Source organism: Furipterus horrens, unplaced genomic scaffold, assembly GCF_987537825.1.
Source record: "Furipterus horrens unplaced genomic scaffold, mFurHor1.1.pri manual_scaffold_11, whole genome shotgun sequence".
In the NCBI taxonomy this organism is placed as follows: Eukaryota; Metazoa; Chordata; class Mammalia; order Chiroptera; family Furipteridae; genus Furipterus; species Furipterus horrens.
The window spans coordinates 88,733,010-88,747,761 of record NW_028327181.1 but is presented as its reverse complement, the minus strand read 5'-3'; the positions used below and the strand labels follow the sequence as shown (position 1 = coordinate 88,747,761).

Sequence of the window (14,752 nt, the reverse complement as noted above, 5' to 3'; positions counted from 1 at the left end):
CAAAGGAAGTAGACATACAAGTCCAGGAAGCACAGAGAGTCCCAAACAAGCTAGATCCAAAGAGGACCACACCAAGACACATCATCATTAAAATGTCAAAGGTTCAAGATAAAGAGAGAATCTTAAAAGCAGCAAGAGAAAAGCAGAGTTTCCTACAAAGGGGTGCCTATAAGACTATCAGCTGATTTGTCAAAAGAAACTTTGCAGGCAAGAAGGGACTGGCAAGAAGTATTCAATGTGATGAAAAGCAAGGACTTACAACCAAGACTACTCTATCCAGTAAAGCTATCATTTAGAATGGAAGGGCAGATAAAGTGCTTCCCAGACCAGGTGAAGCTAAAGGAGTTCATCATCATCAAGCCCTTATTATACGAAATGTTAAAGGGACTTACTTAAGAAACAGAAGATCAAAACTATGAACATTAAAATGACAACAAACTCACAACTATCAACAACTGAATCTAAAAAATAAAAACGAAATCCAACTAAGCAAACCAGAATAGGAACAGAATCATAGATAAGGGATTGTATTGAGGGTTATCAGCTGGGAGGGGGAAGAGGGAGAAATGGGGAAATGGTGCAGGGATTAGGAAACATAATTGTTTGGTACAAAATAGACAGGGGGAAGTTAAGAGTAATATAGGAAAGGGTGAAGCCAAAGAACTTATATGCATGGCCATGAGCTAAACAGGTGGGATTGCTGGAGGGAAGGGGGGTACCAGGCAGAGGGGAGCAAAGGGGGAAAAAATTGGGACTACTGTAACAGCATAATCAATAAAATATACTTAAATTTTTTTAAAAAAAAGACAAAAGAAAGAAATGAAACTCTGGAGTTTTGATTATTTTCATTTTCAACCACTTCCCAAATATTTATGTTACTAAGTGTAAAATATTAAAAATAAATACTGGTGAGTCCTGTTTTAAAGAAAATGAATTATAGCATATAAAAAATATGAACTTTGCAGGAAGATTAATTAGGAGGGTGATTATTTGGATTGTAAAAGAATTACTGATTTTGTAAAATTATATTTGGGTGATATAGTTACTTTGAGGATGTAAGTATCGATTTACTGGTTACTTAGCCAAGGTGTTTGGGTGCCCTTTTAAGTTCATTTGGAAATTTTTAAAAAAATTAGACTACGGAATATGACTCAATAACAAGTATTTAAACATTCCATCAGAAAACGTGGACTACCCAAAATTCAATACAAAAACAGCTGCAATTTCTTGAGTGTTGTAATGTGTCAACCCCTTCAGAAACATCAATTCATTTAACCTTCACATATGGCCTATAAGACGATTTATTATAATCTCCATCCTGTAGATGAGGAAACTAGGTCTCTGGAGGGTTGCATAATCTATTCATGAGCATAAATTCAAATCAAAGTCTTTCAGGTTCTTTCCCTTACACCAAGTTATCTGAGTTCACGACTCTTAGAACAAATTGCTCACCAGCTGCTTGAAGACCAATGTATATGGGTTAATTGTTCCCCTAAAAATGTTTTCAATATGAAATGCTGTTTAAAAATTAGATTTCACATTAAGGTCTAGATGTCCTGTCTGTCTCAAAGAATCAGCAGGTCTGGCAGCCCTCCTCCTGCAGTCCTGAACAAGGTTGGATGGGCCCCGCCTTAGCTAGGGCCTGAGTTCCTTATGTTACTCCAGTCCCCACCCCTTCGTGTTGTATTCCTCACAAGGAGGCTGAGTGTCAGTTGCGATTTATCTCTTCATATCCAGCCCCCATTACTTATGTAATTATCTACCAGGCACCTGTTTACGCTGAATTTGCAACCCCTAATTTAGAACTTCTCCAGTTCTTGCCCCAGTTCATATCCCAAAGTCATTTTCGCCTTGTTCCCATTTCCTAAGGGGAGCGGGGCCCGTTGCATGTTCCCCTTAAAGTTTCTGCACAAAAGTAATTCTCTGATTTCTCTCATTGTGTTGGGGTGTTTCGCTTCTGTACTTAATAGCTGTCTTGCTTTCATTTCCCCCCGACTCTTGGGGGCTAGGTTTGGGGTTGTGGTGCTGGGATGGATGGTGGGAAATGCCTCCAAGGACCTTATGGGGGTGATCCTACCTATGGTAATCTGGGACCACGGAGCTGGGGACTGAACCTGGTGTGTAGCAGAGAGGAGTGAATGTGTCAGCCTCTTTCTAACCCAGGAAGAATTTCCAGGTCAGTCATCCTTCAGTGTCCTGGTACTATTTAACGCACCCCACGGGATTCCCGCAGGTTGTTCTCCCAAGCTGCCCCTTGTCCCGTACACACTAGCTCACCCCGTCCATAACAGAACGACACCTACTCAGACATTATGATGCAACTTAATTTTATTAGGAAAGGACCGTGGGCACTGGAGTGTCCCTTCCCAGGGTCAGGGGAGGCCCTGGAAAGGGTCACAGAGATGCCCAGCAGCTAGAAGGCACAGCTGCTTTCCATGAAGCGGCGACACTTCGTGAACCGCAGGTATGTCTCAACCTTGTGCAGGTCCTTCTTGAAGCAGGAGAGTAGCCCATAGTTCTTGAGCACTGTGTCATCACCACGCAAGTTGGTGTCAAATTTGTCATAGGTTTGCCTGAGGATCAGCCCAGCCCGGGGGCTGCCATCTTCCAGCTCCTGCAAAAGGGAAGGAGAGAGAGACTCAGTCCTTGCCCTTGCCCCTCTGTGTCCCTTCCTCCCCTCCCGGACTCCGAAAGGCTGGAGGGTTCAAAACGGGAAATGAGGAGTATGACTTCCCCTGGGTCAGGGCTGGGCTGCTTCAAAGAGAGCAGCGGTATCTCTCTTCTCCAGCAGATGGGTGGCCCCCACCCCTCAGCTAAGCCAGCGGGGCCTCCTAGCCCCTGGGAGGGCAGGGATGGCCCCAGGGTTGGGGACACACAACACCATCCCACCCGCATCAGAACTTGGATGCCTTCCTCCAGGTCCTTCAGCTTCTCATAGACGCGGTTCGAGGTGAAGACCCTGCTGAGGAACTGCACGGGCCCGAGCCAGGACTGGATGAGCAGGAGGGAAAAGCGGAGCAGCTCCACGTCCTGCAGGGAGGGGTTTGTGGTGGGCGCCGGGCAGCCCCACCAATGGCAGCCTCTGCAGGCTGTCCCCTTCATCCCGCCACCAACTGCCACCCTCCACCACCTGGGGGAGAAGGCAGCCCAGGGCCCGGGTGCAGGTGCCGCTGCCCAGGCTCTTGTGGAGAGATGGGGCTGCCTTCTTAGAAAGAGGGAGGTGGCTGTTCCTTTGCTGGGTCGTGGAGGCCACTCACAGATCTCTGCCGAGCCTCTTCCTTGCCTGTCGGGGCCGGGATGGTTTCCGAGAAGCAGAAGGCAGCCTGGATCGAATACCTCTGTCCTTCTGGGATATACATGCGCTCCTGGGAGAAGGAACATTGGCCCCGTCTAAGCCGGTGCTCAGTTCTCATCACTGCTTTCTTTGGAACGTGCCTCAGTTTATACTCACTCACCTGACAGCATCTTCACTGGGATAAACCCCTTCCTGCCACCTTCCCCCCACCAGTTTCCTGGGTTGCTTACAAACTCTCTGTAGGTGTCAGCAGCCAGTTGGTGCAGGTGCTGGGCCCGGAGCACAGCGTTGGCAAACAGGCTGGACAAGGACATGGTGGGGAAGGCGCCCACCTCCTGGGGCCAAGGCAGGCAGAGCAGGGTGAAAGCCAGGAGCACAGAGGTTCCAGGGCCTAGGGAGACACGGAGGCTGAGGGTGGCGCCGCAGAGAGCAGGAAGCTGAAGTGTCCAGCCAGCCCTTTTTCTGCCCCAGGGGCCTCCTTTTCTCCTCTCCGTCCCCCAGCAACTGAGAGCATTCGAAACTCAGCCACATGTCTGGGGATGGATGTCTATTTCTCATTCAGAAGCCCCACAGCCCAGGGTAGTGCCCCCAGCCATCTGCAAGCCCAGGGGGTTTTAGATGCACCTACCTGCAGCCATCGCAGTTGGGTGAGCTGTCCACAGGTCCCTGAGCGGTTTGGGGAGCTGGGTCCTAGGATCCTGGAGTTGATCCCTTGCAGACCCTTTTTATACCCTGGCCCCGGCGCTCTTCCTCCCACCCCCCGCCCCTGCCTGTGTTCTCTATGCATTTATGTACGGTCCCGCTGGTGGGCCTCTGCTGATGGATAATTTAGAACCTCCTCCCACTCATCCTGTTCCCGCTCCTCTCCTGGGGTCATGTCCCCCAGGCTTGCTCCCCTCTCCACCGTCACCAGCCCTGTGAAGATTGGGCACACAGGGTCTCAACTGGAGAGACTATCCAATCTGTTCTCGTTTTAAGGGGTGGAGGGCAGAAAGGCATAATCTGAGTCCAGGTGTGCACTGGCAGGATATCGCTGTGTAAGTGTCCCCTGGGATGAAGAGGGCCCACCTGGTCCCCCAAAGGGGGGCTGTGTCAGAATGGCTGTGGCTTCAGAGCTGTGTCGACCCCTCCTGTACTATATCCCTTTTTTCTTCCCTGTGCAGTCTCCCTCTGCCCACCGCAGAGAATGTGTATGTTGGGAAAAAGGGTCAAGACAGCAATAGATTCTGGGGTTTCTGGGCAAGGTTCAGCCCCAGATTCTACCTTCGCCTCTACCAGCATCAGACCACCTCAACACCTGGCCCTGCCTCAGGCACTGGATGTAGTGCTAATACTGACCACTAGAGGGCATCAGCCCCACACTGCCCTTCCTTTTCCTGAGTGTTGGGGCTCCCCCAGGTGGGTGGGCAAAGGACCAAAACTTTAGAGACGGGTGCTCCTTTGGACCTGTACAGGGATGCAGACTAAGAAGCAGCAGTCCTGGGAACAAACAGTGCTTCCTCCCGCAGCCCTCTTTCCATCAGAGAATCTCAAAGTTGGAAGAGAACTTGAGAGTTTGAGCCTTGTCCCCAGGGCTGGAACCCAGGGTACTGCACCCTGAAAGATGCTCTCTCCACTCATTGTAGTCTTCTCCCATTCTGTCTTCTCTTTTTGATATTTGTATGAGGTGTATTAGATTGTGAAGAGCATGCCTATGCTTTCTCACATTTGACCCTCACAGCCATCTTGTGAAGGAAGTATTATTATCACTCTGTTTTACAGACCAAGGTTCAGAGAGGTTGACTTGCATGAGCAACCTTGGCCAAGGCGGCAGATCTCCAAAGCCTCTTCCCATGTTGCATCATCCTAAGCCCTTTCTCCGAAGCAGACTGGGTGGGTGTCACCTAGATATTTTAATTTCCCGTCACTCTGAACACAGGGATCCTTCCCCTAATCACAAGGGTCCCTTTGTCTCATGTTGTCCTCTCCTAACGGGCAGATTGTTTTCCTCATTTCCCAGGTGAGGATGGCCCGGAGACACAGAGTACACGTTGGAGACCACGCAGCAGGCAAGGCTAGGGCTTGGGAAAGGTAGCGCTGCTGCCTTGCAGCCTCTCTGTGCCCAGGGTCCTGGCTATTTCAGTATCTGGGTGTTACTAGCCCCCAGGGATAAGAGCAGGAAAGAACACATTCTTCTTTGTTTACACTTTTTGCCCCTTGAGTCTAACAACATTTAGTACTTGATCCTGTGGTAAAGCAAACAAGCAAGCAAACCCTCCTAGAGGTCATTGGTTAGGGTACTGGCAATCAACATTGAAAAGTTACCCCCATGGTCTACAATGTGGGTACTTGTGCCCTGCCACCTCCCCGTTTTAGGACCAGTAGAGCTCCATTTTCTCCCATCATTCCTGAACCATTGCCCAAACATGCCATTGATTCGTTATCTGCTAGTGAGGGCACTGGGGCCTGTGGGAGCTGTTCTCCAGGCAGGACTGTCGGAGAAACAGGGCGGAGTGTCATCAAAGCTACAGACTCTGGGGAAGGGGGGGGCGACCCTTCTTCACAGCCTTCTGCCTCCCTTGCCACTCCTTCCTCCTATGCCACCTGGGGGAAGGAGCTCTGCTGCGGAGCCCCTCATGAAGGCTTCTTGCTAATGCTGGGGGAACTTGTATGTGAACAGTGAACCATAGGAGAAAAGCCCCAGGCCTCCCCTAGGTGTGAAGGACTGCTTGAGAGCCACACACGTGTGGCACAGAGAGGAGTGGCTGAGGCTCCTCATCGGGCAGGTTACTGCCAAGAACAAATGGGACCAGCAGGAGCAGGGAGTGTCTCCTCTCAGCAAACCTACGTCTGCTCACCCTAGGACTAGGTTGGCCAATGGGGCTCTGGGGACCCTTAGGGATAAACCTTTTCCTAAACGTCACCATGGTGGCAACTATTGGACCCAGAGAGGGAAGAACTAAAGGGTGTGGGTGAATGTTGGTGATCCTCTCCTCTGGTCTGGAGTTTTTCAGGGCCTTCAGTGATGAAGACCATGGACATAATTCATGATTATAGAAGCTAAACTTTGAATTAGATGGGATTTTCCCTCTAGTGCAGGAAGTCACCCACCCTTTCTTGGGGTACCACCTGGGGCCAGGCCCCTGGCTTCTCCAGGTTCTGAGAGTACCCCCAAATAACTTCGGCATGGTGGCCAGTGAGGAGAAGCTCTGACTAGCATCTCTGAGGTTAGCCTCGAAAGGCTTGGGATGGGCCTCCCATTATGTTGGAATCTGTGAATTTCAGTGTTTTGGGAAGCCTTTCATGTTTCCATATTTGACCATCTCTGAGGTTCTCTGTACCTATTGTAGAAACTCTCAGGTCTGTTCTTGATCCAAAAGTGGCCTCTTTCAGGCTTCAAGAGCCCCTTTGAGGCTCAAGTCTGTGAACTTTAGGGTTATCTCATTATTCAGAGCCACACTTGCCCTGATCTTAGCAATAGCCTCAGAGGGACTGGCGGCAGTTCTTCCCGCTCTCCCTTGGTCACTTGAGGCCCACACTTCCCACTGCTCACTCTGTCCTGACATCCTTAAGGCCAGAGTCTGGGATTATCCCCAGGACAACTTTACTTACGCTTTACTTCTGTAACTGAACGCAAGTCCGGCTGCCTAAAAGCCAACACTCGAGAGGCAGGAGCTGATATAAAGGAAAGTGGTTTTATTCAGGCACTGGCCACCTGGAAGATGAGGGACTCTTGTCTCAAAGCCCACCTGAGCATCTCAGGCATCCTGGCTAGTTTATACAGGTGAACTGTGGGAAGAAGGGAAGCAAGGAATTCCTGGCGATGTGCAGTTTCTCAGCTCTGCTCTTGGATGTTTCAATGTTATCTCCTGCGTGCGTCATCCTGTAGTTTCATTGCTCCAGCCACATTTCCACTGCTGATATCTCAGAACAGGATGTGCGGACAGTGTTTCTGCTGGTTCTTATATGAGTCACTGACATTTGCCCAGTTTCTTGGGGTCAGGGTCATTCCTTGGTTAAGCAGGAGCTGCCACTGCTGATGTCTATAAAATCCTTGTAAGGAAACTTTTAATACATGAATCTTCTATGAATTTGTTAGTATATCCTATTTTATAATTACCACCTGATTAGTATATTATGTTTACTTCAATCACTGTTACAATTCCCCACTGTCAATTTTTCCTCCATATCTATGGAGCTACTGATGTCCTCTGAGTCTTCTAGGGCAGTGAAAAACTACCGTGTTGTCGAGCAAAACCTCATGAGTTAAAAGCAGAGATATGTATTTTTAGAGGCACCTGTTGAACAGGTACAACATTTCTGGTGTGGGAAAACCAAGTCATAAAGAGTTTTGAAACAATAAAGACAAGCATTATAAAGAAAAAAATGGTTAAACTTAAAAATTTCTCCTAATATGGAGCCAAGTCCTTGTGGTATTCATGGAAATAGACTCGCAAACCAACCTCCAGTTCCCTCAGAGACGGGGGTGTGATGGTCCAATGTTTATTGAAGCCAAGTAGCCTGTTGCTTCATTTTCATGATGCTTGTTTCCACCTGACCTGAGGTGTCAGTGTAAGTATAGCAAGAGGCGATGATGGTCATGCAAACTCCTTCTTATTCTGTTAGTATATAGTCTAAGCTAATTTGATGATCTAAGATGACTTTAGCTAGAGAGTCCAGAGATTTCTGAATATTAGCAAATGAGGTGGCAGTTTCATTGGCTATGGTGATTAAAGTCTTAGAGAGATTCCAAAGTCCATGCTCAAGTGCAGCTACTTCCCACCAGACTAATAGAATACGTCTAAAGAAACATTCATCACTGCCTGGGATTTCTCTGGGGAGATCTCAGGCCATTCAGGTGAACATTGATTGCTCCTCCTGGAGTCCCATCTGCCTAAACACTTTTACTTACTTGCTTGTAGCTCTCAGGAGGGAACAGTTCTCCTCTGGGGGGCCCCTGAACAGGTTAAAAGCACCTGGAGTTGAAGCTGCTGCCTTCAACTTCCTCTTCCTCTTCTCCTTCTGGCACCCCTATGGTTCGGATGTTGGCATGTTTAAAGTTGTCCCAGAGGTTCCTAAGTCTCCTCATTTTTTTCAATTCTTGTTTTCTCATTCTGTACTGATTGACTGTTTTTTTCTTCCTTATGTTCCAAAGCATTGATATGAACCCCAGCTTCCTTCTCTTCACCATTGGTTTTGTGTGTATTTTCCTTCATTTCATTTAGCATTGCCGTCACTCTTTCCCTTATGCATTCGCCGTACTTAAGCATACTTGTCAAGTCTGTGAGCATCTTTATCACCAGTGTTTTGAACTCTGCATCTGTTAGGCTGGCTATCTCCTCGTTTGTTAGGTTGGCTGTCTCCTCATCGCTTAGTTCTCCCACTGGAACCTTGATCCATTCCCTCTTTTGGACCATACTTCTCAGTCTTCTCATTTAGACAGGCTCCTGTGTTTGTTTGCCTCTGTGTCTTAGGTAGAGCTGTCACACCTTTTACACTGTAAGGGGCGGAGCCTTAGGTATTCGTCACGTGGTGGCGCTGTGTTTGGGGGAGGGGTCTGAGAGGGAACGATGCCGCTTGCTCAGCACTCACCCCTTTTCCATGCATTTCTCCCACTTCTGCATGGATTTGGCACCTCTCTAGCCATTGCCCTGGCCTTTGTTCCCAGAGTGGGTGGGTCTGCGGACATTCTAGGACCATGGGGGCCCCTTAAACAAGCGGACTCTGCTGAGAGACCGGCAGTTTCTGTCTCTGCCCCAACCCCCACTGGTTTGCACAGTCAGAAGCAATGAGACTCTCTTGTCCTGGGTGCTGGAAACGTGAGCTGTGCGGTCTGGTCTGGTGCTGGGAGCGCTCCCCAGGTGTCCCTCCCTACTTTTTAAAATGTTTGACTGCGCTTTCTGCTGGCCTGCTGCCGCCACCACTGCTGCTGCCACCACCACACCGCATCCTCTCCACCCTGGCTCTGCTCCTTTTACCTCTCCGGATGAGTATTTCTTCTTTATATCTTTGTTTGTTGGACTTCCATGCAGCTCGATTTTCTGGATCTTCTGGTTGTCTCTAGTTTTGAGGTAGTTGTAGTCCTTCTTAGGTGTGGAGGGAGATAGATGCAGCTTGTCTGTCTAGGCCTCCATCTTGGCCAGAAGTCCTAAACTAATTTTTGAAGTTTTTGAGAAAAAACAGCAGTTGTCATTAGCCACTTCACTGCCCCCTGGGAAAAGGTCCTGGACTCACCATCTTGAGGATGCTTTTCATAACATCCAGCAGCTGTTGGCCTTTGAGTCTGTGTCTGTCCTTGACAACGAGCACACCTGCTCTCTCACCCTGATGCTTCTTCCTGGGCTGATGCCACAGCTAGCTACAAATTCCTCACTGTGGCTGCAGTAGCAGGTACTCACCAACATCAAGCCCTGCGGCAAACCTCTGCAGCTCCTCTCTCCCCACAGCCAAGCCCTTGGACCTAGGGCAGCAGGGATGTAAACAGCTACAGCCTTGCACCTGGGGCTAAGTCCCGAGCTCTATCTTGACTTCGGTCTTGATTTACTGCATTCACAGTTTAGCCTCTTGCCTACCACACTGAGAGAGCTCAATATTGTCATCAATCATTTTTATTGAGGCCTCCATATTGTAGCATCTCTTAAGTGCTCCACCATTACCTCCCCATCCCCACTTAAACCTTCCCTCTCCCACATAAAAAGGATCTTTCCAGTGTTTTATTCTTTAGGCTGGTCGGCTAAGTCTGTGATGTTGCAATGTCTGATAATGGACACCCCCTCTTGCTTTGGTTTAAAATGGTGGGGTTTCACGCAAGGTGGAAAGTCAATACAGAGAGTACTCCCAGGCTGGGAGGTCTTCCAGAGGCACTTTGAGACTCACATATCTTTGATACCATTTCCAACTACTCCACAGCAGCCCTGCAGAAGACAGACTGGGGCTATGGCTGCTGACCCACAGAAAGCAGGACACTCTTTTTAAATTTATGGTAGCACAGGGAGGCCTCTTGGTGTTAAGGAACCAACAAGGTGGAATCTGGAATTGGGAATTAAAGAGACCACACCCCAAATCCTTGTTCTACCACCATGTAAAATGGAGATATCAACTCCCCACCTCCCCAGCTGGTAAGCATAGAGGAGGGAATTCTTAGGTGTTGGTGCCCCAACCCCCACTACCTGTGCGTGGGCTGCTTCTGCCCTCTAATGGCCACTGGGTAACTTGCACAGTGAGTTGGCCTGAAGATGGGGATGTGAGAGATGCTTTTCCCCACTTCCGAAATTACCTGATGCTGAAGTTCTCAACCTTGACAGACCCATAACTCCCCTTTTCATAAACTATTATCAACTTTATGATTTCATAAACTGTTATCAACTTCATAATTTCATAAACTTGATACGTTAATGTCATTATTATGGTTTTAGAAACATTTTATTCCAGATTTTAACTTGCCTTTGGCTCAATTATTACTCAGTGTGTGTATGTTTAATCGTTTTTTTTTTTTAATTGTAGCCAGAATATGGAACCCATATAATTCCTCCTTTGTGGGGGGCGTGGAGTTGAGGTATTTGTAGTCTAGTTTTTAGTCAGCGTGTAAAGTATTTGAGAAGGTATATATCCTATAGGGTAAAGTATAAGCCTGATAATAAAGCCAAAAATTCACAATCTTAGTAATATATGTTTTGAATATGTATAAGTGGTAGCTGTCCTTTTGCATATTTCCCTGGGATGTAGGATACCTGTCAGATTCACATCCTCACCCTTTTCAGCACTAGTATCTTTGTCCCAGTATAAGTCTCTGATCTTCATCATCCACATCCATCCGCTTTTGTCTCATTGTTTTCCACATGCCTTTTTGCTCTGCATTTGGGGAACTTCTCAAATGTGCGACTGCACCCTTGGCTGAATTTTCTGCCACGTGGATCCTGCTCTCTTCTGCCTTCAGGGCAGATGTCATCTGTCACTGATTTAGTTCTTTGTGTTCTGCATTTCAGCAGCCTGCATCATTTGGAGGTTTTTGCATATTTTATTGAAAACTCAAAGTGGTCGTTTCCTCACATTTTCCTCAGTTTTCTATAGCAATTTATTTCCAGAACATTCTTTTTCACTATCACCTTTAGAACCGGCTAGAGGAACCCCTACCTTGACCTTATATTTTAAGTCCCCCTCATACAAAATAATTAAATTTATTAATGACCACAGGTGGCTCTGTCACTCAGGATCTGGCACACAGCCCTGGCACAGCAGGACCTAACCCTAAGCATCCAACTCTCTTGACTAATAATGTTCAAGGCCCAGGGCAGTGCTTAACATCTTACCCTAAGTCCACGAGGGGGAGAAAATGCCTCTGCAGGTTTAATGAAAGCTTAATGGGGCCCTTGCTAGGTACTGTCTGGAAGTGCCAAGAAACTTTGAGCAGAAAAGTACTTAGGGGAGAGAAAAGACAAGGAACTTGTCAGCTTTCCTCTAAGATAGCAATAGATATGAGTGCAATGAAAAAGCACTTTATAATAATGCTGAGTGTACAATTTCTTCTTGTTTTTGTGTTCCTGTTAGTGGTTCTGGAGGTACACATGAATCAGTATGGTATTTGCCTCAGTTGTAAATGGAAGCTGAGGACATTTTTGTGATATTACATAAATCACATTACACATTGCTTTTAAATTTGTCTATAGGTTTCGACTTTAGACATAACATGATACCAATTCTTCACATTGACACATAGATGGAAACTGCATGCTAGAATTATGAATTTTAACATTTTTGCTTAAAAAGTTATTTACACTTTAAATTAAAATTTCAATTAGATGTCTAATTTAAATAAAATTTAAATTTTACAATTGAAAGTTACTTAAAATTGAGTTAAGCTTTCAAAGAATGAAGTAAAATGTTTGGATTTATGTAAATAATTTTGATATAAAAATTTGATAAGCATTAATTCTAATTTGTATTTTGCCTTTTGAATTATTAAATACTTTTTAATATTAAAAAAGCTACCATAGTTTTGATCCTCTTTCTCCTAAACAAGTGCCTTTAACATTTCATATAACAGTGGTTTAGATCTGATGAACTCCTTCAGTTTTACTTTGTTCTGGAAGCACTTTCTCTGCCCTTCTATTCTAAATGACCGCTTCGCTGGATAGAGTAATCATGGTTGTAGGTTTTTGCTTTTCATTACTTTGAATATTTCTTGCCAGTCCCTTTTTGCCTGCAGAGTTTCTTTTGAGAAATCAGCTGATAGTCTTATTGGGACCACTTTGTACATAATTCGCTTCTTCTCTCTTGCTGCTTTTAAGATTCTCTCTTTATCCTTAATTTTTGACATTTTGATGATAATGTGTCTTGGTGTGTTTCTCCCTGGGTCCAGTTTTTTTGGAGTTCTCTGTCCTTCCTGGACCTGTAAGTCTATTTCCTTCCCCAAGTTAGAGAAGTTCTGCTTCATCATTTTTTCACATAATTTTAAAATTTTTAGTTCTTCTTATTCACCTTCTGGCAACCCTATTATTCGACTATTGGCCCGCTTATAGCTGTCCCAGAGGTTTCTGAGCCTCTCCTCATTTTCCTCACTTTTCGTTCGCTCTTTCTGCACTGGTTGACTGTTCCTTCCCTACGTTCTGATTTGTTGATTTGATCCCTGGTTTTCTTTCCCTCACCACTAGTTTCATATGTGCTTTCATTCATTTCAGCAGGACTAGCCTTCATTCCTTCCCTCTCTTGTTTAAGGTCTGCTGTTAGGTCTGTAAGCATTCGTATAACCAAAGCTCTGAACTGTGTCTCAGAAAGATTTCCTATCTGCTGATCTGTTAGATCAGATATTTGCCAGCTGGTCAGTTGCATCACTGGGCTCTCTATCATGATCTGTGCCATCCCCACAGTTTTGTGTTTACCTTTGCTTCCTGGGTGGGGCTGTCACACCTCCTGCACTATAGTGGGTGGAGCCCCGTGCATGCATCACTACCGGGCAACCCTTCTCACCACACTGTGGCGTTTTGTGTGGGGACGGGGTTCCAAGATGGATTCCTGCCGTTCACTCTCTGCTGAGAGATGGGGAGCCTCCTCCTCCATCCCCATGCCCTCTGGCCCTCACAATTCAAGACAGTGGAGGTCTGCCTTCCCCAGTGTTGGAATCGTGAGCTGACATGTTTGGTCAGCAGCTGGGGGTGCTCCCCAGGCGCTTCTCACCTCCCCTTAAATACAGGTGTCTGTGCTTACCACGATCCTGCCACCATCACTGCAGCTGCCACCACCAGCACAGCTTGACCTCTCCATCCCGGCTTTGCCTCTTCTACCTGTCCGGACGAGTACCACTTGTTTATAACTTAACACATTGGACTTCCATGTAGCTTTATTTTCTGGAACTTCTGGTTATTTCTGGTTTTTGTGGTTGTTCTATTCCTTCTTAGTTGTGGAGGGACACAGAGCATGTCAGTCTAGGCCTCCATCTTAGCCGAAAGTCCTAAATAGCTATTTTTGATGTCATATTCTGACTTTCCCTTTCCCCTTTACTTTTGTTACCCAGATACTTTGAGGCAGAAACTTCCCATTAAGTAAAAGACTCCTTTCTTTTCCACCCAAGTCCATCTCTGGAGATTTGCCTGGTAGGTAGTGAGTGGTAGGATCCGCCCCTCCTCTACTGGATGGGCTTGGTAACAGTACTCCAAGGATTCCTTCCTCCTAGGGCTTTACCCACACCCCAGCTCCCACTGGCTTCATATCCCAAGATGCAATGTGCTGCTGCCCTACTGGGAGAAGTCTGCAGGCCTAGGGCATGGGGCAGCACTGCCCACTTAGAAAGCCCTTTCTACTTTCTTTCTGTCAGACCCTGCCATCTTGCTTCACGGGGTAGAGTGGCCATCAGTAACAAAACTTTCTCTTGCTTCTTTTTTGCTCCAGTTGATAGAAATCTCTCTCAGATTTCCTTGGTGACTAATGATAATGATATGTGTGGCCTTCGCTGGTTTGGCTCAGTGGATTGAGCGTCGGCCTGCGAGCTAAGTGTCGCTGGTTCGATCTTCCAGTCAGGGCACATCAGAGAAGGAAAACTCTGACTCCAAAAAACCTCCGCTGCCTTGCGGCATACCTCTTCAGGGGAAAGGCTAAGGGAGTAAACCCCGACAGAAAATCCGGAGCCGGAGTCCCTAAGGCGGTTTGACATTGTAGTCAACACCGGCAACTCCTGCGGCGCACCTGAAGCCAAGCTGTATCGACTCCGTCTTTCCCTTGGACCCTTCAGCTGCGAAGAGAGGGGGGGTCTGCTGCATGGGCAACAGCAGACCCTCCATATCACCCTGCCCAGGCTCTGTAGCTTCAGCTCCACTGGAGAGGACACTCCAGCGTCATCGCAAGATGTCGATTCAACACGGGAGGAGACAGATACCGTGTCACTCCCGAGTCAGACTGCACAGCCATTTTCGGCGGTGCAGATAGACTCTTAAGAAGCTACACCATCGTCTCTCAAGACGGACGGCTGCCGGCTGCGGCTGGCCT

At 47.1% G+C, this 14,752-nt stretch overlaps 1 protein-coding gene across 1 annotated transcript; it reads right to left on the bottom strand.

Moving 5' to 3' along the window:
* Positions 1 to 2,310: 2,310 nt before the first annotated feature.
* Positions 2,311 to 3,979, bottom strand: LOC149998791 (somatotropin). Its single transcript, XM_090290974.1, has 5 exons — positions 3,924 to 3,979; positions 3,526 to 3,686; positions 3,258 to 3,365; positions 2,890 to 3,030; positions 2,311 to 2,614 (listed from the first exon to the last, which is right to left on the bottom strand). Exons 1-5 carry the CDS (start codon positions 3,931 to 3,933, stop codon positions 2,414 to 2,416), a joined length of 621 nt encoding a protein of 206 aa, XP_090147100.1. The 5' UTR covers positions 3,934 to 3,979; the 3' UTR covers positions 2,311 to 2,413.
* Between the last annotated feature and the right edge of the window lie 10,773 nt (positions 3,980 to 14,752).